Source organism: Camarhynchus parvulus, chromosome 3 (genome assembly GCF_901933205.1).
Source record: "Camarhynchus parvulus chromosome 3, STF_HiC, whole genome shotgun sequence".
Classification (NCBI taxonomy): Eukaryota; Metazoa; Chordata; class Aves; order Passeriformes; family Thraupidae; genus Camarhynchus; species Camarhynchus parvulus.
The window spans coordinates 1332834-1358931 of NC_044573.1; the positions used below are offsets into that span (position 1 = coordinate 1332834).

Genomic DNA, 26098 nt, shown 5'->3' on the forward strand with positions numbered 1-26098 from the left:
AGGACAAGGTGTGCCCTGGTGTTATCCCTGCTCCCGGTACCTCTGGCTGTACACTGAGCACTGCTGTACTCTGTTCTGTTTCAGAACTCCCCCTCTGGACACGCAGGCAAGGCAAAGGCAGAAAAGCAGAATATTCAAAGTTATTTAATACTATGTGAAAAATGCCAGTCACTTGTCTTTAAAATTTTAGAAGTTTAATAGTAATAAAATGGTTATAAAAATAGCAATACAATTAGAGTAATAATAATTTGGACAAATTGAATTAGGACAATATGAGACAATAGAGACAAAGAGTTACGGATGTCAGGGTGCCTTTTTCTGGGCAGCACGAGCCCGAAAAAGGACCCACATTAACAAAGGATTAACCCTTAAAAACAACAGCCCGTTGCATATTCATACACCTCATACATGATGCATAAATTCCATTCAAACACAGGATTCTGTCTGGTCATCATCAACTTCTTCCTTCTAATCCTAACAGTGCCTTCGAGGAGGGAAGAAGTTAGTTTCTTCTGATAAGAGGGCAATAAATTCTTTTTCTCTGAAAGATTCAGGCGTTCTGGGGCTGCTATCTGGTGTGAGTGCCTCATTCCTTTCTTAAAAAAATCTCACTAACATAGTTTTTATTTTAACTACAAAAGTTATCTTTTAACTACAGGACTACATTTATTATATTATTAAAATGTTAATACAGCGCTACTTATCAATACATCAAAATACATATGGTAAATATCTGCGCAGAGCCATATAATATGCACTTTTCACAAACTACAAGATCAAGAAGAGCCACTCAGGAGGGTAGGGAAGAACTCTTGGTGCACACCAGTTTACCTGTGTAAGAGGCATAAAAGTGAGAGTGATATTTTTTTGATAATAAGATATATTTTTCAGTGCTGAATACCCTTGATAACTTGTCTCCAAATCTTGGCAGGACTAGTTCCTCACATTTCTGGAGAACAGCAAAACTCAAAGTTAGTCAGAGATGTTCAACTGGATATATTCTGGGGACAGTACCCTGTAAATATGATTTCCTCCTCTCATTGCATACCTACCTTTTGGTGGGCAGTCATTAGATTCACATTAACTTGATGAATATGAACCAGAAAGCTCTTCATGTATATTATTTTAATGATACAATGAATCCTTTAGTCTGTTTTTTGAAGCACGGATATGAACCTTCCTTGTCAAAGTTTTGTCTAAAAGCTTTTGTTCATTTTTATTGGATATCAAAGGCCGAACCCTGGTGACTTCCCAACAGTTTCAGTGCTGTGTATTTATTGATTTATCTGTTCTAAACCAAACCATTCTCCTTAAACATAACAAGCATTATTGTTAATAAATCCATGGCAGAAAATGCATTGAATATGTATTTTTGGCCCATATTGGTTACTCTCCACTACATTATTTAAGTTATAAAACTCTTTTAGCATTCACATAGTGAAAAGTATATTGCAACTGTTATGTGTTGTTTTCTTAGACATATGTACAAATTAAAGTTGGAAATATCAACATTGCTGTTGTCTGTGTGATGATAACTCCTTGTTTTCTAGTTTCATAACCAACCCATCAAGAACAAATTCCAAAAGTTTAGGAGAGTAGTTCTGGAAATCCAGTAGAGAGCTGGAAAAAATGACGTAGCTGGTGATATCAAGTGTATTTTAGGAAAATGAGTGTTGCAGTAATTTATTCTGCTCTAGGCAGTGTCATGAATCCATCATGGCACACAGAGAGAGAAAACATGTCAAGAATGCTGGAATACCTTTCCTTACCACAAGACACCCACACAAACTAATAATAGGACAACATTCAATAAAGTAGAAAATAAACCTAATAGAAACCAAGTTAAGAAAAGTTGGGAAAGAATTTTCCAACTTCATCCTCTGTGCCGCACACCTAAAACCTCTAAAATTTTAAACTCATTTCTTTTTCTGCTAGAAAACCACACTATCAGAGGAGGCAAATTTTAGTTCAGTGAACACAAAGACACAGAAGTCTGAGTGGGAAGGGACCTTTTAAAAGTCACCTAGTTCAGCCTCCCTATACAGAAAATAGTGGTAAAGCACAAAGCCCTGTTTTGCTCACACAGCTCCAGAGAAACAGTGAAATTACTGATGGGGAAGTCTAGGAAACAATGTATTTAGGTGGTGTCCTCTGTGCAGAGCAAGGGCTGGTCACCCAGATAAATTATCATTCCAGCACAGAAATATTTGTGAGCTGAGGGTCACAGAGCAAGAGAAAGTCAGGTTGGCATCTTTCCCTCCATGTAGCTTCACTTGTTCTTTCCACACTGTACTTGAACTTTCCATTTTATAATCAAGATTAAAACAAACAAACACAGACTAGATTTTTTTTTTAATTGTAAATCAAATTCTGTCCAAAACTTCCCTGGGGTTCATGGCTACACTGCAATTGACCTAAAGTGACAGCTTGACTCCTGCAGCTTTTCTGCAGCAGCAGTGGGGCTTTGGAAGCTGGAAAGCTGCGGCTCTCCAGGTCTGTGCAGAGCCCACAGAGCACCACACACACACTGTAAAGGCGTGGAGCAGGGCAGGTTAACAGAAGCTCACTGAAGCTAAAGGAAAGTAAATTGTGGGAGGAACAGAGTAATTGAAGTCACCACAGAAGCAAGAGAAGGTCTGGCCCAGACATTTGTTTTCTCTGACTGGCCCTCCTTGTTTTCTCTTTTCATCCATTTCCTAATGGATGTTCCTAATCAGGCTCAGTGAGGTGTGCCATCTCCATCCTGGCCAGCCTGACCTACTTCCCAGGGATTAGCAGCTCCATGACATGTCTCCCCTGACTCAGGAACACTCTGTTCTCTCTCAGGAACGAAACCAACTCTGCCTCCTTCCTGATCAGCGTTTGGCTGAAATGCAAACCTCCTCTGTGCTGGATGTGGCTAGAAATTACTGATAAATTAGTTACAAAGTAAGTTCTTCTTTCCTTGTTCTTTGGAATTCACAGGAACACTCCCATTTATTTGGAGCCATCATTTTACATGTTGTTCCTTCTCAGCCCCTTCATTTGCATGTTCTTTAATGACACAGCTATAATTGTTCACCACCCTGTACCACCACTAAATAAAATGTTCCTCAGCCTTCCCTTCTGCACCACCAGTTCTTTGTCACTTAAATTCTCTTAATTTGGCTCCACCAGATCTCAACCCTCTCTCTGCTTTGGCCAATCACTTTTTCTTCTTTCCCTAGAGAATCTATAGAAAGATGAGAACGTTTCTCTCAAGTTTCCCAAGTTCTTATTATCAGTAGAAAAGGGAAAAAAAAGTAAAAGTAATTTCTTTATTACCTTCTCACAAAGGAACATCAGCCAAGTGTGTGTCTTCTCAAATAATTTCTACTGCTGTATTTTTTTTCTCTTCACTACATATCCCAGGTCTAAACATGGCTAAACCATCCAATTTTACACTATCCATTTAGGAAAGGCAATGATAAATTAGAGAAGGTTTTTTATTTTTTTTCTCTTTTACAAATCACAAAAGGATTAGAAAAATTGCAATACAGAGACTCTGAGTTCGTGCATCACATGGAAAATATTACAAGAATCGTGTTCTGAGAGGCTTTTACTTATTTAATCCTCAACTGGCATTAATTGCAGTGGCAACATGGCTCAAAAAATGAAGGGATCTCTGCGGTGCTGGTAGGCTGTCAGCAACACTCTTTGGTAAGGGCAGATACTGTTGGAATCCCTGGTGAGGAGAGTCACTGAGTCATTGGGAGAGGCCTCCTTACTCCTGAGAAGTAAAAAGAGAAAAAAATTCTGTCATGGTTCCATTTCTGCATAGTGACAGTGGTGCTAGGGCCATCTTCTGCTTCTGTCACCAAATGTTAACCCTGGGTCTGCTTCAGTGACAGACCAACACTTATAGACCAACACCAATAAAGGCCAGACCAACACTTGGGCTTTAAGGAATGGTTAGATCAAGCCCAGAATCCTGTGGGGAAATATGGGAGTGATGTAAAGGAGCCTCATGAAATAAACTGGTAAAGTGCAACAAAATTCACAGGTGATAAATGCTACTATTTCCTCTGCTGAAGGAAAAAAAGTGTGAATGTTTTACCAACAGGACTTATCAGCACTGTGTTGCAGTAACTGTTATTAAATTGTTCAGCACAAGTTACTTCTATGCCAAGATAATCTCCAGCCAAACAAAGATTTTCACAACAGACAAGAAGGCAGCCCAGACCTGTACGGTGATCTCCTATTTTTTTTTCCTGGTCAGTTTACCAGGCTAAATAAAGAAGTCGATTCTCTTAATTTCCATTAGTTAAGAGTGCAATCATCCCACTCAAGGGTAGGGCTGCTGCTCAGAGGGACCTGGATAAGCCAAAAGGATGGCGCTGACAGGAATCTCATTGAAGTCAAGGAAAACACAGCATTATGCGTCTGGGATGGGGTGAAGAATGCATCAAGAAGTTTCACCTCAACGTGAGGAAGAAATTCTTTATGTTCAGGTTGAGACAGCACTGGAAAGGCAGGCCGTGGAACATTCCTGTCTGAAGAGATCCTAGACTCACCTGGAGGTGTAGGGGGATAGAACATAAGTAAATAAAGGTAGTATAGAAAGTAATCTTACCCCCTAAAGAGGTGCAGCTGAGCCAATCATTAAGGGTTAGGAGCAGGCCTGATGTTAACAGGCTGCAGATGTAGCCAATAAGAAGGGTGTTATAAAAGAGTGGAGTGGTTGGTTGAGGGAGCTAGAGTCAGTTGGCTGCTGTGAGGATCAGCAGGAGTCGGTGCCTGGAGGAGCTGCCTACAAGAAACATCAAGGAGGTACAAAACTCTAGCGATATGGAACCCTTGTGATGTAATGACAATAGATCTCTTGCACTGTAATGACAACAGGAGGTGCTCCCGTGTCACCTGCTCTGGGTGATCTCCCCTTGATAGGGGCTTGGACAGAATCCCGAGCTGCTCTGGGATTCTTACTAGCAGCAGAAAAGGGGAAAAAGAGCGATAGTCCCTCGGAACGGGGAGCACTCGGTTTAGGGCGATCCCGCAGCGCCGGGTGCCTCACAGCACCCGCTGGAGCCATCACCGCTGTTCAAGCAGCTCCCACCACACAGCGCCGGGGACAGAAAGCTCCGGAAACCCGGCCGAGAGCACTGCGAGCTGCGGCCAGAACAGGCGCCCAGAGGCCCGGCTGGAGCAGCATCAAAGCTGAGCATCGCTCCGGCCGTGAGGGGCGGGCGCGGGGACCGCTGGGGGCCGGTGCCCGGCCGTGAGGGGCGGGCGCGGGGACCGCTGGGGGCCGGTGCCCGGCCGTGAGGGGCGGGCGCGGGGACCGCTGGGGGCCGGTGCCCGGCCGTGAGGGGCGGGCGCGGGGGACCGCTGGGGCCGGTGCCCGGCCGTGAGGGGCGGGCGCGGGGGACCGCTGGGGCCGGTGCCCGGCCGTGAGGGGCGGGCGCGGGGACCGCTGGGGGCCGGTGCCCGGCCGCTCCCGCCGTGGCGGGCGGGGCGGGACGGAGGAGCCGCCCCTGCCCGCGCAGGCACCGCCCCCGCGGGGCCGCTCCTGCCCCGACTTCCTGAGGGCGGGCGGACGGGCCCAAGATGGCGCCGGGCCGCTGGCGCCAGGGGCGGCGGCTGCTGCGCGCTCTGTTGCTCGTGGCGCTGCTGGGTCCCGCCGCCTGCTTTTCTTCGTCCTTCTACAGCCCCGGCGAGCCGCGGAGCAGCGTGCGAGTGCTGTGCGGCTCCAACTGGAGCCTGGTGTTGCAGGGCCAGTGGATGTTGGAGTTGTGAGTAGCGGCCGCTTTCCCGCCCGCCTCGGAGGCAGCGTGTCCGGGGGGGCGAGGGGGGTTCCCTGCGAGGAGTTCCCGGCGGGCATGGCCGGTGCCTCCAGCCCCGCTCTGGGGACAAGGGGGCCGGGCCGGCCTTCCCGGCCTGCGGAGGGGCCGTGCGGCTTCCCCACGCCGACAGTGGCTGCCCGGGCACGGCGAGAGGGAGCGGCGGGCGGTGCCCGCCCTCACAGCCCGGTCTGCGGGGATGGCCGGGCAGACCCCGCCGGTTCCCGGCTGTGTGGGCACAGAGTGCCCGAGGTTAAACGGGTCACTCCAGACAGAGGGGAATGAGGGATATGGAATGAAGGACATAGAGGTGTCGGAGCGAGCCCAGAGCAGGCCCCCGAGTTGATCAGGGGAATGGAGCATGTCTCCTTTGAGGACAGGTTGACAGAATTGAGGTTGTTCACCCTGGAGAGGAAAAGGCTTGGGTAACCTAACTGGGGCCTTCCAGTACCTGAAGGAATTTTACAGGGAAGATGGGAAAGACTGTTTACCAGACTGTGCCATGACAGACCAAGGGGGAGCACATTCAGACTAACAGATAGTTGGGTTAAATTGGATATTGGGGGAGAAATTCTTTGCTGTGGGGATGGTGAGGCCTGGCACAGGTTGCCCAGAGAAGCTGTGGATGCCCCTGGGTCCCTGGAAGTGTTCGAGGCCGGGTTGAACGGGGCTTGGAGCACCCTGGTCCAGAGAAAGGGGTGTCCCTGCCAAAGAAAGGTGTCTCTGCCCGTGGCACAGGGTTGGCTCTGGATGGGTGCCATGGTCCCCTTCCAGCCCCAACCATTCTGTGATTCAAGGTCCCCTTCCAGCCCCAACCATTCTGTGATTCAAGGTCCCCTTCCAGCCCCAACCATTCTGTGATTCAAGGTCCCCTTCCAGCCCCAACCATTCCTGATCCTGTGAAGCAGCTGTCCCTCAGATTCTCATCTGAGTGTCCAAGGTTAAAGGGTCACTCTGGGACCAGTGTCCAGCACTGCCCCTTACTCTGCTCCCCACCAGGGGCTGGCGCTGGCTTCTGTGTGAGCTCCGAGAGGGCTGATTCAGTAGGGAACGTGTAGCAGGAGTAGGCTTCCAAAGCAGGATTACATAATAGCCCAGCCTTGCCTTGAGCTCGGGGTTCTCATTCAAGGGAGATGCATCAGATTTCATTAACTTCCAACTGCACTGCAGTGGTGGCTTTGCTTGGGACATGACACAGTTCTTGAAATGCACATGACTTTATTTTTGGTGGAGCCTTGCTCACCTGTTTGTGTTTAGAAGGGGGGAACTGAGCTTGAAGGGTTTTTTTTAAAGATAGCAGTGAATAAAAAAGCAGTTTAAGTAGGCAGTACAGCCACGTGGTACCTGTGGGCCGTGCAGCTATAAAATAGGATTTTATTGTGGCACGTGTGCTACTCTGCAAATGCTTGAGTTTAAAGCAGTTTGGACATCTGAACTCGTGCTAACTCCTAAATACTTAACGAGCTACTTAAAGTTTTGGCTTGCCCTTTGGATTTGTCTTATCTCCAGTCTCTTCTTAGCGAGTTGGACTTCACCTGGGCTTTAATGCTCAGGCTCCTACTCCACCCTGGTGTTAATCAGGAATGGGTGGTTAATAGGTTAATCAGGAACATCACGTGAATGGGTGATAACGATCCTGAAACACCTGATAGTGACCCAGGGATGCCAGCTGTTGTGGTTGAGGATTTAGAATGGGTTTTGTGTCTCTTCATTTATTGGGATCTAAAAGCTGGAGGGGAAAATAAGTTTGTTTTAAATTGGAGTTTTTTTCACTTAGTCCAACGTGGAAGCAACTGTGTGAAAGTTACTGCTTCATACCCAGGTTGGTTTCAAGGAGGAAGGTTATTGATGGTGACTCAAAGTTTTTATTTCTAAAAGAAAATATTTAAATAACTAGTGGTGCGTGCCTCTGAAGAAGAAAAAAGAGGAACTGACTGAAATCGGAAGTGGTTGGGGAAGCAAACAATTAGAGTCCTTTGGAAGCCTTTACTGCAATTGAAGAGTTGGTTTTGGTTTGGAGTGAGAGGTTGCTGACAGTAGCAATGGTGGCAGAGTTAGCTTTAGTGTTAGCTGGGCATGGTACGTGTTGGTGCCCTGCTTAAATCAGACTCTAATTAATTTTATTCGGTGTTTGATGTGTGAAAGATCCTCGTGTCTCCACGCTATTTCCTGTGGTTTATTGCTGGTGCGTTCTGCTTTTCTCCTGAGGAAGAACCTTTGTCGTTAATGAGGGTGCAAACTCAGTGCTGCCAGTATGGAATTAGTGGGAATTTGAGCTCTAGGACTGATTTTTTAAATGTTTCCCGGGCAGAATCCGGTCCAGGATTTTTCCCCTAATGCACTTTCCGGATGAAATCTGATCTGGGTTTCCCCCCATCCCCGCTCTGGGTCTTTATTGTCAAAATATCTTTAAGAGAAGGGAGAAAATTCAGTTTTATTTTGGGAATGGAGCTGGCAGCATCTTCCAGCCAGTGAGTTTTTCCATGGGCGGCAGCTGTGTCCCTCTTGCCTAAATTGTTCCTTATTGGGCTCGTGGCAAAAACTCTGGGTGGGAATTCTCAGCCCAGGTGGGGAGAACAGCAAACACAGCCTAATCCAATTCTTGCAGCAGTTCCATTCTGATGGATTTTGGCTTCTGCGGATTTTTATCTGGTTTAGAGCCAGTGATCCAAACAGGAGTCCTGAGTGTCAGTCCATGCGTTCCTGCATTGCTGTCTCAGCCTGGCTGGCAGGAGTGCAGTAATGTCCATTAAAGCCTCATTTGTTTGAAGAACCTCCTATTTGTTTATAACAACTTGTTTTTTTCGAGCAGTACATTTTTTAAATGCAAATGTTACTATTGCATCTTCATGAAAAAAATGATTTTCATTTGCTGCTCTTTTGAAGCCTCCTGCTGTGGTAGGAGCAGGTACAGCTGCTGTTTAATGTCAATTTTTCTATTTGGGAAAGTGGAAAATCAGTGTTTCCACTAATTCCACTTTTTTGTTGTTCCCAGGTGCATAAATAGAGAAACTTAAGTTGGAAATTACTTGTGTGTGGCATCTGTAGCAGAAATGGGATTTTTCTTCCTTCATTCCCCCTAGCTGAGGTGTGTGTACTCGGCTGGCTTTTAGTAAATATTTTGTTATTCATAGCTGGAAAAATGGCAGGCCCTGGAAGTGCTGCTGCATTTTATTGATAAAAATGTTTTGGAGAAGGTTCTGTGTCTGCCAGACATTGCACCGTTTTTTGGATGTTGTTGCTATCACAGCACACAGGTCTGGGCTGGAGTGCTGTGAGTGTGATGCTGGAATGAGCTGTGTTTAAAAGTTTCCCTCCTCTGTAGCTGTGAGATAATGATTTGTGAATATGATGAGTTTTCTTTTTGTCTTTAATATTGTGTCTGTCTGGAACACAGAAAACTAATTTCTGGTCTGCTTATTTAAAAGTGCATTTTGCATTTGTAAATGAAACTTTTCCCAAACTTGATTTATTTTAATTTAACATCCTCTTCTTTTTGAGGTAAATTAAAACAAGCAAACAAAAAAACCCAACCCATCCATGAACTTGTCTTCTGGTTACAAATGAAACTGTTACAAAAGAAACTGTTTATGCTCTTGGTGCATCTGCAGTACTTTCTGCGCTTGTTCCCACGTCGGGTATTAAATGTTTTGGTTCCCCTTTGTTTCAGCACAGACGCAGTGCTCTGTGCACCTGAAAAAGAATGGCTTCATTGTCCATTTCAGTTCTAGCCAGGTGAAAATCAGGAGACCAGTTAATAGTCATGTTTCTAAGGCTTATTATTCTTACAGCGTAAGAATACTTTTTATTTTTTCACTGTCACTTACCATGAAACATTGCCCGGCTGTCTCCGTGGCCAGCTGGTTGCAAGGGTTCAGCCTCCCACCAGCAGCTTTGGTCTGTAGCTTCAAGGGAGTGTGCCAAAAATGAAACGGAATGTTTTGGCACGTGGATGGTTTAATCGCTTGCCTTGAAATACTTTGTGTAAATAAAATCCCCAAGGATGTGCTAAATATTTAACAATTGCTGTCAGTTAGGTTAAGAATTCAACAAGATTGAGAATTTTCTGTCACTTAAGGGTGTCTAGTCTCTTTACTTCTTGTTAGTGTCCAGGCTTTTCTTTGTCCTATTCTTAAAAATATCCAGCAACCCAAAACCCAATAAAAGCCAAAAAACAGGAGGAAAGAAAATCAAGTTATCAAAACTCTGGTTTGGTTTTGAAGCCTCTGCAGCTCTGCTGGCTGAGTCCAGAGGAAGTGGCCAAACATTTTATTTAATAACACACAGCTGAGTGTTGTGCAGGGCATTGGCTGAACAAAAACTGCAACAATGTGATGCTGAAAGATACTTTGTAGCAGACACAACACAGGTGCAGAAGGGGACATAGAAACATGTAGAATGATGGAACTTAATCTGCTGAAGCTCTAGAATAATTCACATAATCTCTCATTGATTGATTTGCTTTCTATTTCAAAAATAATTTCTCCTTCTTAAAAAAAAAAAGCCTTGTCTGGTTTGGAGGGGTTTGCACTCAGCAGGAAGCTCCTTGACAGCTTCCAGGGCTTGTGTTGTTGTGATACAGATCCACAGGGGTAAATGACAGAGACCAACTTCTGTATCTTTGACTGCCACCTGCTCACTTGAAAAGTCATTAAAAACTCACAGTTCATCTGGAGCTTTTCTTCTGTTAGAAAGCTGCCCATCCTGCCCCAAGACCTGGCTGTGTTTAGAATTGGTTTTTGTTTTTTTTTTTAATTTATATTGTGTGCTTATGAGATCTGTAGGCAAAACTATTTAAAACAATAAAGATAAGAATTTAATTCTGATACTGCTTTTACCCTTCTGTTGGGTATTGTCCCAACACTTTTGCTCTTATTAAAATAGCATTCCCAATATGAACTCCATCAAGCAGCTTGGTTTAAGGAAGTTTTGCTGCTTTCTGTTCAGCAAATCCTCTCATGCCTGTATCCATGAGCTGTTTTTCCTTTCTCCTAGATTTGTGCAACTTGGTGAAATTGCTGTTCGAGCAAGGTGTGGAATGGTACTCAAGGTTACATCTGTTATTGTTGGTAATGGTAGTGAGAGGGCAGAAAAAGAGTCACTTAAATGTGCTTGAAAAGAGTGAAATGGTGAATTCAGAAGGTGCAAGCAGAGAAGTGGCTCAGAGCTGGAAGATATCAGTACATCTTAGCAAAGGCTTTGTGTTTGCTGATCCACTGGGGGTGATAGGCAGAGTGGCACCTTTGCTCAAACTGGTTTTCACTTGGCTGGGTTTTGTTGTACTGCCTCAGTGAAGCTGTAGCTATTTGAAAGCCAAAGGTTATTTTGTGCTTTAGATCAGAGATAAATAGAAGTCAAAAGCAAAGCCTGAGTCTGAGAGCTTCAAACTTTGCTTTTCAGTTGCTTTCTTTATGCCCTCTGCAAAAAGCTGTAGGTATTGTAATGGAGTAGGAGCAGCAGAAAACACCTGGATGCTCGGAAGTAGTGATTTTAGTCTGCTGAGGTCAATCGTTGCTGCAGTGATAGATGTTTGCTTGCCTTTTTTATGGAGGGCTGACCGTGTGTGAGAGCATTTCAGCTGTAAAACTCTGCTGTGGGAGAGGTCTGGAAGCATCAGGAATGAGGTGTGTGTTGAGGGAGGGATGTGCAGTACCTGCTTGCAGTGAGTAGTTTGGCAGTGTGTCACTCTAGCTGTGATGGAGATCAGTAAATTGCCTTTTAATGTGTAACAAGCTACTGAAAGCTTGCTTTCCTTAACAGAGTGCCCAAGTCCTGATTTAAATTCCAGACGGCTTTGATTTTTGACTTGGAGAGGCCTGTTTTCTTGTCACACCTTTTGCACGGCACCCTGTGCCCTGCAGGTTGATAGTGAGGAGGAATGGGGGTGACAGCCCGAAATTTGGTGGTGTTGACCAAGTGCTCATTGTTTCCTGGCCTGCCTGGGGTGTGGCAGAAGAAATCTGGTTACATCTGCTTTTGCCAGGGACCTGCTCTTGCATTTTGTGCCTTGCAAAGTAACAAAGACTGGCTCCACAGCAGACACGAGGGTCTGTTTCCCTGCTCCTGCAGGTGATATTTTTTTCCATGAATTTAAGAATGGCACTTGTACCATAATTATTTTGGAAATACAAATCTGCCACAGTTCTAAAAACCCTGTTGAAATCAAGTACTTCCCTCAGTCCTTCAGGATGCAGAAAGTTTTTTCAAACTTTTGATAAGATGTCCAAAGTGTGAGTATTTTACTGTTCAGTAACTTACCTCCCCTTACACTTTCAGTATTTTAAGACTAAGAAAGAGCCACAATAAAGCTTTGGTAATGTAATTTATTTGTTATATCCAGGAGGCAGGCATGAATTCCTTGCACAACAAATGCAGACATGAAAGCTTCAGGAAGGTGAGGGTGTGGAGGTAAACAGCAGTGGTAACTCTTGCAGAAATCTGGTGTCGGTTACAAGTTGTCTCTTGAGCATGTGGGGACAGGTTGTTTCCTGGCTGGCAAGAATTGGATGTGTAATTTCGGGAACGTAAAGCAAATATTTTAATCCTGATTATCTGTGCCAATGTTTAGCTGGAGTGGCTGGATCTTGTAGCATTACATGGAACTATTGCCATCCCATGTCCAATATTCATACTAAAAATTAGCCAACGACCATATCTTTTTGTGAAATTCACTGTTACATCCTGTCACTGCTGAACTGTGACATGGATAGATTTTCATGCTGCTTTGAACTAAAGGAAATACTTTAATCATGTAAGTGTTAGTTGTGTATTGAGTATTCCACTTCACTCAGAAAAGATGCTCATGGATGTCAAATGTAAATACAAATTTTGATGGGGTCGAAATTTCTATTCCAAAATCAGATAAACCAGGCTAAAGGATGTATTTATTTTGAAAATCTCATGGTGTGAATTTGAGACATCTAGAGAAGCTGGATTTAGAAAACAGTCAACCTTCTCTCTTTCATTTTAGATCAACACCAGCTGCCTTATCTGATGGATGTTTGCAGGTTCTTATTTATCAGTCAAGCTTTTGTATAATGAAATAATCCTGTTGGTAAAGTACAGTACCTGCCAGACTGTTATTAAAAGCTCTCTCTGGGCCAGCAGCACAATGGAGAACATCACTGCATGTGAGACTTGTTTCCAGCATCCTTTGGCAAGATACTGAGGGGCTGTCTCTTGGCGGGATAAGATTTATGTCCTTTTTGCAGATGCTTTCACACAGAGTGATGTTGACTTAAAAAGACAAATTAAACCCCATAACTGGTAAAAGGCTGAGTGTGTGCATGGGCAATTGCCCCAGCTCAGTCTGTACCTCCCAGTCCTGGTTCCCTGCAGACTTGGCCAACCAAGTTAGGCTAAAATACAGAAAGGTGGAAAAAAGGGATTTTTATCATCAGTTTTATCTGATGTTATCCTTTATGTTAGCTGCTCTGTTTCCAGATTGACATTACCAATAGGTGCAAAATTGGTTTAATTCTTTGGATTGAGAGTGTAGGAAAGTCAGCTCTTGAAAAGAGCACTCCTGTTTTTCTGAAATGAATCCTGGGTAAAAACAGGACGAGAAGTATGAGCAGGAGGAATTTGATGTGTGCTCTTTTCAAGTCTCTCATGGCTGCTATCAAAAAGGGCATGTTGTGATGTATGGAGTAGTGGGCTAAGGCAAATGCAATTTCAGGAAGTTCTGACGTGTGGGAAATCAATACAAAATGCTGCAATGAAGGATGCTACTTCAAAGGACAGCCTGGCTTCAATAATTCAGATAGCTGCCATGGAAATTTATTTTATTTCCTATGTATATAGAATAAATCACAAGTGGTGAGGAGTTTGGATATGAATTTCTCAAATCTGTGATTTGTTTTGCTCTAATAACATGGGGAGGAACATAGGAATTGATAAAAAAAACTTTGATTGTCTTACTTAGACTTGATTAAGAAAAACTGACTTGATTAAGAAAAACTGGGTTTTTTCCTTTGTGATTGACGTGTTTGTACATTGTCTGTATGATAGATCAATTTGCATGTCTGTAATGGAAGGGTATAAAATATTTCCCTGCCTTCCCCCTCAGTTACGCGCCTTGGTGCCCGGCGTGTCGGCAGCTGGAGCCCACCTGGGAGAGCTTTGCCAAGGAGAGCGAGTGGCTCGGCATCGCCGTCGGGAAAGTGGATGTCACTCAGGAGCCAGGTACTGCATCCAACAGAGTCTTTCAATAGCAGAATTATTCAGCACAACCACCATTTGCTGTTTATTTAGGCTTCCAAGTCAAAATCATGTTCTCCACACTTTGTTTCTCCATACAGTTTGTATTCTGAGCTGAAGTTTATAAACTCAGTTTGGAGGATTAAAGAATTGGGGGGGTGGTTTGGCTTAATACTGACTTACCAGAGGCTTATTCTCTATTTTAATCTTCTGCACTGGAAGCTGTTGCCTGTGTCATTCCTCCAACCTGTCTGCAGAAGATTCCAGCTCTGTAGCCTCCTGTTAGCAGAATTTCAGGGTGTGGTAGAGCAATCCTGTTTTAATTAAAAGTTTCTGTTTCCAGCATGTTGCTGGTTTATTGACTGCTTTAATTGTGGCAGTGCTTTATAGTACAGATGTTGTTGGTGTTTCCTGTTGGTGATGCACATATGCAAATATGTTTATAAAAACACTTCCCTAACTGTTCACAGAAGCACAAGTGCAATCTAATTTATTCCTTTGGTGACTCCCTTCAAAGCTTTGAATGTGTCTTTGTACAAGCAATATTAATATTGTATGAGCCTCTGCATCTCCTGAGAATGCTTCATGCTTGTTTGGGCTTTAAGGGGATAAAGGGTTTTATCAGCAGTATCAAAAGACTGATAGATGAGATGTTATTAGGAAAAAAAGGCCAGACTTCCCTGATTTTTCTTTGTTTTTGCTTTATAAAGTGTGTGAAAAATGTGTTTATTAGTTGAATACATGCTGAACAGATTTACTGTGTCAAAAGTCTTGTCTCAGAATCAGCAATCTAAGTTGACAAGAAAATGCCAGCATTTCTAGACCCTGTGTAGGTTCATGTCTTGTTAAAAGTTCACAAGTATAGAAAAAAATCTGGTATCAAAAAGCTGCCTATTCTAGTCATTATATAGTGTAATAAACAGATGAATTTTAATATTACCTTGTTTAAATAGAGGTAAACTTAATTTTTGAATTTCTATGTTGCTGAAAGTCCTGACCCGTAAGCATGGGTTTCTTCTGAGTCCAAGGACTGACCAAAATGATGAATTTGTACCAAAACTCATGTAGTATAACCTCCAACATCCAGCTCAGCACTGGGAGCTGCAGGCACTTCTAGAAGTAAGGAATGCTCAAACTGGAAAACAAACATTTGTTACGTGTTTGGCCTTTGGTGCTGATGTAATTTGGAAGATAGGAGTTTCTGTGGAGCTCTCCAAAGTTACTGAGGTATTTTTACTGTGGGCTTTGCATCAGCCTTTCAGTTGTATTTAAGTGCTCTGTCTCCTTTCTTGATTGCACAATGGTACTTTAATTAGTCTCAGTTATGTAACCCCTTCATTGAATTGAAAGTAGTCAAAATGTGTTAAATTAGGGGAAAACCATGAGATGAGTGCAGAGTTACATAAAATTGCACTTCCCAAACCAAAGGAGAAAGTGGCCATTCATGGTGCTTAATTGCAGGAGATGCCTGAAGAATGAATCCACCAGAGTCTTAATGGCTTCACAGCACATTTCAGTCCTTGATGTTCCAGCCTTAAAGTGCTTCCTCTTGCCTCATCTTCTGCATTGAAACATTCAGTGTGGAGCAAGCACATAGTGCAGATGCTTCTAGACCCTTAAATTCTGCATATTTGTGGTGCCTTTTTAAGCTCCTGATCACAACATTCACCTGTCAATTACAACAAGACTTTTTGGATCTTCTGTGTCTTTGAGTAGTTGTTGGCTGAAGTTTTGCTAGAGTTTTAGATGACAACTCTATTCTCTGTACATTTTCAGAGGTGTGCATATCTCTGAAATACCTCAGATAAAAGGGGTTTTAAATTTTTGATTAACTGCTGATTTCATAGTGGGTGTCAGTTTCCCATTTGCAGACAGAGACAGATGCTTAACTGTAGCCAATTCAAAATCGTATTAAACAGGCACCAAAACAATTTAATGTATTGTTAAATTTTGTAGCTGACTCGCATCTGGTTTTACCAATCTAGGCAGGTGCCTTAGATAACCAGCAAACTTCCACCAAAAATATTGGGGGAGCTTAGATGCATTTCATAACTTTTAGATTTCAGAGTTGCTTCTGAGTGTTCACTCCAGGATAGGCCACAGGTGAGAGGTTTGAGCTGTTTTATTTCCTTTGCCTGAGTGGCATTTGTAAGAACTTCAAAAAGCCTGTCAGTGTTCCCATGACTTTCTCTGTTGTTAAGCTAATTATGTTCTTTGTGACTCTCCACCCACTTTTCCTTGTGCAGCTGTGCTGTCTGCTTTATTAATTCTGCTGCCACACTTGTGGGTTTGTTTGGTTTGTATCTCCCTGTGCTGGCACAACTTTTAGCTGTTTCAGAAAGTTTTTCATCACCCTGCCTCTCATAGCAATACAGGCAGAGAGCTCGGAAGTTGAAGTAAAGAAGCGTTCTTTTCTGGAACTTTAAATATCATTTGCTTTACATGTCTTCAAACAAAATACCAAACAGCAAAAAAGCCATAACCCTTTTTTGCCTATTCCATAGAGGAATTCACACTGAGGAAAACATTACCAGTGAAACTTTTAAAAATACCTGGCTTATTTCAGTATGGCTCATTTTTGTCTCTAAAGGCAGAAACTCTCTTGCAACAATGCTATTCCATGGCTAATTCTGTTGCCTAGAGCTGTTTGCTTTATTGAAGGCTGCATAAGGCCTTCATTTCCCAGAAGATTTTCACAGAATTTTCTAAAAGGCAAAGTTAAATAACCATACTCTTTACACTGGTACTTTATGCGAATTGCAGTTGCTGTCTGTAGGAATTCAGCACTTTCTGATTGACTGGGCTGGTCCAAAACTTCAGCTGTGGGCAAATACTGGGGAGGCAAATCCATCGATGAGGAAAATTACCTCTCAGTAAACATCCTTCAAGCTAAACATTCTTCCTTTATTTATAACCAATATTCAGTATCTGTTACTGTTTGTGGCAATTCTGAGGACAAACTGTTAACCTGTATTTACAAAACAATGGTGAAAGCTGTGCAGCCTCCTCTAAAATACAGATATGTAGCAATTTATGGATGTCAGAATGCTGAGAAATTTCAGTGTTACTGAACTGTTTTTGTGGTTTTCTTCCCTTTCTAGGCTTGAGTGGTCGTTTCTTTGTCACAACACTTCCTACAATTTACCAGTAAGTGTGTCATAGTGGAAACTGCAGCTGTTGTCATTTGATTTAATCTATAACTGAAAAGTAGGGAAAATGAAGGAATAGTGACTTTTGATTTCAGCTCAGGTTACTGTAGCTTTGATTGCATGATGGAGTCTTTATGGGAAGCTTTTCTTTATTTTAAGTGACTTTACTAAGTTTCCCTGTTACCCATACTATTAAATATGGAGCTGAGCGGACATTTGCTCTATCTCCTCTCCAATAAGGTGATGCTAGCCTTAAAATATTGAACCTTTCATTAAGTCAGAGTATTAGGAGTCATGCAGATACACAAACAAATACATATGTATGTGCCCATTTAATTCTGACTTGTATTAAGAGTTGGTCTGGTTGTTAACCTCACATGCTTTGTGTATTTGCTGTAGTGCCAGTGAATACTTAAGAAGAATAGCAGCTTTATAAATGGTAAAACTGCCTGCTCTTTAAAACCTGAGGTTTTTCCATGCTGGATTACAGTTCCCAAACCCTCAGGTCTGGGCCAGTGAGATCTGTAGTGTCTGTGGGGTGTTGGTTGGGTTTTTCCCCTGGAGTTTGGGGCTGTATGTGCTGATGGGGGTTGTTTTGCAGTGCCAGCGATGGAGTGTTTCGCAGATACCGCGGCTCCCGCACCCTGGAAGATCTCCAAGGCTACATCCTAGAGAGGAAATGGGAAGCTGTGGAGCCTGTGGCAGGATGGAAGTCTCCATCTTCTATAATGTAACACTTGGTTTTTGTTAACAAGAACAATGTTTTATATCTCATTATTCACTGAGGGTCCTGTGTTGACAGTTTAAAGACAAAAGGCCTTTATTCCTTAGACTGATGGCAGAAGCCATCAGTATTGACTGCCTGATTCCCAGGTTCTCACCTATAAAGGCAGCTTATTTTCTGCATTTGCTTTTGTTTGTGCCTGCTGGGGCTTGTTTATGTCATCTTTGAAAAGAGATTAAAAGAAAAAATACAGCCACCGATCATTATGTAAAGTGGCATTTCTAATATCTGCTGAGTCCTGGAATCAAGTGTGTGTTTATGTAAATTACTGCTTCATGACTTCTGGCTGCTGCTACTTTAGCTTTAAGGGTTTCCTGTTTATTTCTTTACAAGAGAGACTTTTGTCTCCCTTTGGAATAGCAAACAGTGTAGTGCTTACAGGATGTATAAGAATTTATTTTTAGAGAGAGGTATTTGCTTAGAAATATTGTAGAAAGCTTGCATGGCACAAAAGATGAACCAAAGATGTGTGGCCTGCAGTTCATTCTGGCTGAAGCCATTATATATAAATTCACATCAGGGATCCAGAGAGGGTCTTTATTTTCCATGTGAGAAGGAAGAAGAGCTGTAGGATATTTAGGAATGGGGAGAGGAGCTGCAGGGCTGCTGTGAACCTGTCCTTTCATTTCCTTGTTTTCCAGGATGCATGGCATGGCAGGGCTGTTTCACTTCTCAGGATGGATCAGGGTAAGTACCTGTGTGGTGTTTTCCATACTCCTTTTTATGCTTAGAATGATTATATGTTTAAAAGTCAGTACATAACTGAATATTTTTATTTTCCTTTTATGGGAGTTGCATTGTGTATTGCACAGGAGAAGGGAGGACAAGGGGTTTTTTAGTAATAATTTCTGGGTCTGGGGTTCAAACTGGCAACACCACTTGTGTATAGGAACATGATGAATTTGGGTAATAGAGTAATTATCAGATGTAAAGGAGAAATGCTTAGCTACACTGATATTAAAAAATATTTAAAATATTAAAACATATTTTACACTAAAATATTTAAAGATGCTTTCATCTGGGGGCTATCCAAGTTTTTCCATGTCATCCAAATACTGACAATTTTCACATTCTGGTCAGGAAACATCCTCTTAAAAACCTTTGAGTGTCAGTGAGATTGAGAGACTGTATTTGATTGCAGCAAAATATGTTACTATTGTAACATGTCCTTCAGAAAAGAAATGTAGGTGAGAGTTGGAACAAGTTTGTATCGCTTCTACAAAGTACCAAACTAACATTAGAATCAAGCAGAGCTCTGAGTTGTGTATCTTTGATTCTTTCACTGGATAACATTTACTTTTTATAGCCTTCTGATGCTTCTCTCCCATGGTTGCTCTGAAATGGTGTTGGGTCTGTATAGTCTCCTTCCTGAAAGATTAGCTGTCCTGGGAAGAAACCTCTAATTTGTGTTGCACTTAGATGAATATTTCAGGTGTACATTTCCTCACTCCTCCTGCTCTGCTGTCTTTGCTTAGGCCTTAACAAATATCAGAAGATGTTCTGACATTTAAAAAGAAGACTCTGGAATTTTTGTGTTTAAACTCCTGTAAATGTTGATTGTGGTTTGTTTTGAAAGAGATTTAATGTCATAATTGACCTCCCACCAGCTCACTGACTCCGTGTGCTGCTTGACTCAACCAGTTGAATTTGTAGGTTTAAGGAACAGACCAAAGTTTGAAAGAAATCTTAATACTGTATTTGGGTTATTATATTTACCTTTAGAAGTGAAATAATTTTAGTGTATATTTAGAGTGTGTGGCTCCTTTTAAGAGCTAAAAATCTTAAGGAAGAGCTGAAGGGCTTTATTTTAGTTAATGAGCAGATGCCACATAAGGATGGAGGATGTTGTGATACTTTCCTGCAAGGCTCCTCATCCATCCATTTGCAGAGAAGCTTGTGTGTGGCATCTGTAGTGCTGAGTGTCTTTGGGAAAAGGGATTGTGCATCCTCTGCTTAAAAAGCCTTTTCATGTGAACAAATTAGTAAAAACCCCCAAGATTTAATGGTGTCAAAAGGGGAAAACTTCAGTATAAATACTGTTAAATGGAAGCTCTTAATTAGACAGCAATGCATGCAGTGGTGTTGGCAGTAGAAATCCTAAGTGGTTTAGGTATGAAGTTATTAAGGATCTTGTTCTAATTTCCAGCAAATTCATAACTACCTCACTGGCACTCTTGGAGTTCATGTTTGGATTTCCTATGCCATCTTCATCTTAGCTACCTTACTGATTGGCCTGCTCCTGGGTTTGGTAAGAAAACATTACTTCTTTTTTTTTTGTTAACTAGAACTCTTGCTTTGCATTGTTATCTTGTGAAAAAAATAAAACCAACTTTGCTCATAAGATATATTTAAATGTACATTGCTTTAATAATATATTACTGAGTACTAATATCTCTTCCCTGTGACACCCAGAGTGAGGGTTAAAGGTGTGCCAGGGAGGTTTAGACTGGACATGAGGAAGCAGAGAGTGGTTAAACACTGCAGAAGGCTCCCCAGAGAGGTGGCCAGTGCCCCAGGCCTCTCCCTAGGCAAGAAGCATTTGGACAGTGCCCTCAATACAAATCAGGTCACCTTCTTATGAAATCTTATCAAATTCTTATAAAATGCTGCAATTTAGATTTGTTCAGTCTATCCACCAAAAGGAGGGATTCTTGTATTGGCCTTTTTGTATCTAAGACTTTTCTACTTAAGGGTGGAAAGTGTGGTCAGAGTTGGTCAGGACTCCAGCTTTCTAAGAACACAGGCTTTGTGGGGAGTTTTACTAACCACAGAAGAACTGGTCTTGTGGGGGTCAGCAGTGGAAGGGTTCTGACACACTGTTACTCAAAATCAAAGGATGGAAATATTTTTGAGCTTTGGAGATTTGGGGGTTTAGGTTTTTTCAGGTTAGTTAGGTTAGTTTCTTGTTCCACAAGTGCATTCTACAACTGCAAGGACAGTTCAAACAGTTCTGCTGGTAACTGGTTTAGCCTGCTGCTAGGTCACTGTTCCTTGTAGGATGTGCAAAAGTTGTTTCTGGGATGTGGATCTCTGCCCTTCAGCCCAAATATTAGTGAAATAAAGAAAAATTTTTGTCAGTGTATTTCCCAGTAGTTCTGGGATGTGATTTCAATGCTGCTGAAATTTGAATTTAGGCAAAACCATGTTTTATGCTCAATGTGCATACAGAATTGTTTTATACAGGCAAATGCTTTTGATTATTCAATTTCAACAGCTGCATTTTTCTAGATGGTAGATTTTCACAGATGAGAGCAAAACAAGTTAGTATAACTAGGAGCAAGTGAATATCGTGTTTTAAAAGAAACTTTCCTTCTTACTCCTTCACTAAAAAATCCCCCTGCTGAAAAAATGTGAAGTTCATCTCCCAGCTCTTTCCAAAAAGCTTTTCAATGATTGAAATATATTTCTTTCACATGGTGTCAGCTGTCTTTTTCTGTGCACTATTCTTAGCATGTGACAGTGAGGCACAAATGTCTTCCTGGCATTTTGAATTCTGCACTGGGCTGGTCAAATAATGAGCACAAAAGGTGGAGCACACACCTGTACTGGGGAGCCAGGGATAAGAATGGAATAACATCCCAAAATACAGGAAATCTTGACCAAGATTTTTTTCATAAATTTTCAGAAAGTAAAAATTCTCAAACTGTGTTCTGAGCTGTTCTTCAGCTGTGAGCGGTGTCAGTACTGAATAAATTTAGGAAAGTAGGAGGCAGAAAATGGGTAGTAGAAGGCAGGGAATGCTGGTTAGTACACACTGAGAATGCACTTTTTTCCATGTTTTTATTTAGCTCTTATCTCTAAGCAAGATAATAGAATTTTGTAAATTTGGTTGTGTATATCTGTCTAAAAGGAATGAGTGCAGGGACTTTTGCAATTGGTAATAAATGCTGTTTTTATTAATGCTAATAAATGTCTTTTTCCTTTCCACAGGTCCTGGTTTTGATTTCAGACTGCCTCTGCCCAGCCAAGTCAAAACACAGAGCTGAAACACCTGGTAAGAACTCTTTAAGAGGCTGAGGAGCTGTAGTTTCAGGTGTAAATTTTAGGAGGAAGGGCCACACACTGTTCAGATCTTAGGTGTGAACCAATAACTCAGGAGCCAAGTAAAATTGGTTTGTCTTTGGCTTTTAACTCAGTGGAATAAAATGAAAGTCCATCTGTGCCTAACATGCAAGGAAAAGTAATGGAAGTGGAGGAGAAATCTACTGAAGATTTAAGGAAATAACTGAAAAATAAGGAAAAGTTTTCAGTCGCAGAACCACTGAACAGTTCAGGTCGGTAGGGACTTTAAGGATCATCTGGTTCCAGTCCCAGTTGGAATAATAACTGTAATCCATTATAATAATGTTCATCAGTATTTCAGAGCATGTCCCTGCAGCTCGGGAAGGCTTTGCCGTGGGAGTCAGTCTAACTGCAGTCTCTGCTTTGTTTAGAAGAAGCAATCAGCAAGGAGAACGCGGAGAATGCGGCGCTGGAGCAGCCGGACGAGGCGGCGCGCCTCTCCGCCGATGAGGCCGCCGACGTCAGAGATCTCTCAGATGGAGAAGATGCAGCAAACTCGAGTGCTGATGAGTCAGAGGAGGATTTAGCACTTGGAAAAGAATCAGGGGGAGAAGAAACAGAAGACTTAAGCGAGCAGCCTTTAGCTGAATCAGAGACTGAAAGCACAGTGAGGCAGAGGAAGAGTCAGGGCGCGGAGAAGGAACTATAGCTTCCCCCGTGGTGTCTCTTGTACACCTGGACCAAAGAAGTGTCAGGCCCCTCCAGGGTCTGAAGCTGGAGCTTACACTTGATTTGTCGTTGGTGTTTACGCAAAGCTCTGCTCTGCCAGCAGGCTCCTCTTTTTTTAAGCTTAGTACTTGCTTACTTTCTTTGTGTATTGTGTGACCTTAGCCGTGACAATCAGAATCAGTGTCTTATCTGTTTCATGTCCTCAGAGAAAAAGGGGGTGTCAGCCTCAGTTCACCAGCTCTGAAATGATCATTGTTTGTGTGTCCCTCTAGGGACTGACCTGGGCAAGATCAGGACCTTTAACTCCATGATAGCTTGGCAGGATTGTGACTTTTCTGTCTGAATGTTGATTGTTCCCAAATGCCACAGAAGCACAGAGACAATTCACTAGTGAAAGGAGGCACTTTACTGGTCTTCTGTCAGAAATGTTGTGTACCATGGGTTTGTTTTTATCACTTTCCACTGAAGCACCTTTCTGTTTGCATTTGTTTTGGAAGTTGGTCCTGCAGCTCACCCCCAGATGTGTCAGTTTTTGGTGATCCAGAGGCTGTGCAGCTTGTGTTGTTTGACCCAAGGAGTGGGAGTAATTAAAAACCTCAGGCAGGAAGGGAGCAGTAGCTAAGTTTAAAATGCACTGTGGAACTTTTAGAAGGTTTAAAGGAACTTATTTTGGTGAGGGGGAAATTTTGCCAAAGCACAACTACTTTTTTTTTTCTTTTGGTAATTTATTCCCACCAGGAGATTGCAGCAGGAAATGCTCACTTTGGAGTCAATAAGTTGTGTTTATCTTGCCAGTACAAGTTTGTCATGTGCAGTGCAGTCCTGCCATTTCCAGCTCAGAATGCTTTTGGCAGAACTCAGGCTGCTTTAGTGATGCTATCTGAAGAGGCACTTAGAGTTTTACCTTGGATCACTTTTCTACTTTTGGGATCATTACATTGTGGAAATAGAGGGGCACAGGTGGGCAGGGGTGAGGAGCTTTGGTTTTGCTGCTTCTATCAGAAAAATGTGCATGTGTTGAACTGTGTAAAGTGAAATTGGCTTGTCAGGTAGACAGCATTAGGTGGTTAGGCTTGGGTCATTAAACATATCAGTGTATCACTCCTTTGGGTTAATATGTAAGTCTTTTTTGGTGAGGAGTATCCTCCATGAGATTCTGTATGTTCCTGCTTTGATGATGTATGACCATGAACGTAAGATGTGTCCTAATCTTGATATTATTTTAAAATATATATATATGTTGCATAAACCTTGCTAACATGCATGAATTTCATCTTGTTCTTCAAGAACGAAGAGTAATCAGAGATGAGATCATCTCTTATTAGAAGCTGCAAATGCAAAATGCTGGTTTCCTTTGAGACTGAGATTAGTAGGGCCAATTTGTGTTGGAAGTTTTGTTGTTGTTTTTTTAATGCTTAGAAAGAACATAATTGCCAAGAAAGCTCAACTTTCCCATCTGTGTCCTGTCCCATATGTTTTCAATCTGTATGGTAGAAACTCTGCATTTGTCTGCTAGAGCTGCTCAAAGAAGAAAATGACACTGCTTATCCTGAATTTGAAGTTTCTTAAGGAGTACTCCCAGTCTGGAGTTGGATTTCCATGTAGTGGACACCTCTAAATGTGCTTTCACATGGGTGGAAACATAGACTTGATGATACCTACACATTGCACTATCTTGAGAAGAGCTTGTGGTGTTTGGGTGTTGTCCCATGTCAGTGAGCAGGTGTAAAGCTGACCCAGCAGTAGGTGAGGCACACAGCAACCTGTTAAAAGCTACACTTCTGCCTGCAGAAACCAGGAGAACTGTGTGGCCACTACAGTGGGAAGGGAAGAACTGTGCACTTGGAAGACAAAAAGGTGTTCTCTCAAGAGTTTGGTTTTCCTGTGGATTTCACAAGCAAACAAACAAACCCACAAATGGCACTTTGTCCTAAAAGGCATGTGGTCTGTGAGATGCTGTGGGAGAGATCAGAAGCCCCTTTGTGTGGTGTGTCTGAGTTCTCTACTCGCATTTCCTCTGTCCTGGCACATCACAGTTGGGTTTGGGTTATTAAACCAAAGATAGGAAGTGTTTTCCATCGTGGCAGACTGAGCTGCAAGATCACTGATGAGCTGGGATTAAGTAAGCAGGCAGCAGGTGACAGCAGCTTAGATCTGTCTGGTGAATCTAGAAATGAGCTTGGTCAGGCTTCTGAGGGTTCTTGAACAGAGGATGGATGTTCTTCCTGTGTTTTTCATGAGTAAAGTAGGGAATATTAGTGCTGGCTGGGTGTGACCTGATTTGATGTGGTTTGGTGTAGCTTACTACAAAGATCACTGAACTGTGGCTAAGGCTTTGCTTAGAAAACGTGACACTGTGCAACCATGGATCTCTCCAACTTAATTTTATGTTTGTAGGAAAATTACTGAGTATCTCCAGTATCACGCTACAGTGTTGACTAATATTTATCTGGGAAACAGCAGGCAGCAAACACTGTAAAGGCTGAATTGGTGTTTAACAGAAAAACTATTAGCTGTGCAGTAGGAGTGTCATGTCAATATACCTTCCAGGATCAGGTATTTTTCCACTAAAACACATTTTAATTAAATCATGTGAGTAGTGCTAATTAGACCATGACAATAGTTTTAAACTTGGTGTGTTTCCAAAAAGTCAGGATCAACCTTTTGTGCAATCTGGGTGTACTGTTATCTCTGTTCTGTGAGGATTAATCACGAAGAAATGGATTTTGTTCTTGCAGCCTCAGTACAGAAAAAAGGGCCTTGGAGAAGCTGCTGTTGGCACTGTTCAAAATGTTTTGATGAAAGACAGGGCCTTAAGGCTTGTGAACTGGAGCTGTGTGTCAAAATTAATTTAAAATTGTTGAGAAGCAATTTAAATATCAATTGGGCTGCATGCCACTGGAATGGGAATGCTTAATAGCAAATCATGGAAAAAATCTGGCAGGTTCCTTTTTCAAGAGGCTGGAAATCCATCCAGCATTCCAAACCTGCTGTCCTTGGGATCTGTGTGAAACTTGTATGTGTGTCTTGGAATGCTCTGTATCTACTGCCCCTGTGGGAGTGGCACGTGTTATGTGGGTTTTCTTCTTGGAAATGTTACACAGGGTTGTCTGTTACATCAAAGTGTTGCAAATTTATACTTAGGCGTATTTTTACTGAAATGCCACATAAAGTTTTGTATTTATGACCTGCTTGGAGTCATTTTCATTTCCTCAATGCAAAGCTGGCTCATCTGTGTTGTTAACAAAAGGTTTGGTTGTTGTTTTTTTTTTTAATAATGCTGATCTTCCAATTAATCGTAGAGGTTGTGATTTGTGAAGATTCCTTAAAATCTTTAAAAGGAACCTGGACATCAATGAATTGCTTCCTTTTGGAGGGTTTCCCTGGAGGAACCCAGGCCTCTCAGAGGTTCAGAATGGAGCTGGGCAGAACAGCAT

At 42.4% G+C, this 26098-nt stretch overlaps 1 protein-coding gene across 1 annotated transcript; it reads left to right on the plus strand.

Annotated features, from left to right (window-relative positions):
- Positions 1-5534: 5534 nt before the first annotated feature.
- Positions 5535-25850, plus strand: TMX4 (thioredoxin related transmembrane protein 4). The gene is made up of 8 exons (XM_030946107.1): positions 5535-5750; positions 13867-13982; positions 17099-17144; positions 17748-17876; positions 18572-18617; positions 20077-20178; positions 21861-21924; positions 22364-25850. Exons 1-8 carry the CDS (start codon positions 5566-5568, stop codon positions 22639-22641), a joined length of 966 nt encoding a protein of 321 aa, XP_030801967.1. The 5' UTR covers positions 5535-5565; the 3' UTR covers positions 22642-25850.
- The last annotated feature ends 248 nt before the right edge of the window (positions 25851-26098 follow it).

Excerpts from the sequence above, each read along its gene's own strand:
- TMX4 (XM_030946107.1), top strand. The coding sequence starts at position 5,566 with ATGGCGCCGGGCCGCTGGCGCCAGGGGCGGCGGCTGCTGCGCGCTCTG. Across the intron at positions 20,179-21,860 it reads TTGGCCTGCTCCTGGGTTTG|GTCCTGGTTTTGATTTCAGA; the intron begins GTAAGAAAACAT and ends TCCTTTCCACAG. Across the intron at positions 21,925-22,363 it reads ACACAGAGCTGAAACACCTG|AAGAAGCAATCAGCAAGGAG; the intron begins GTAAGAACTCTT and ends TGCTTTGTTTAG.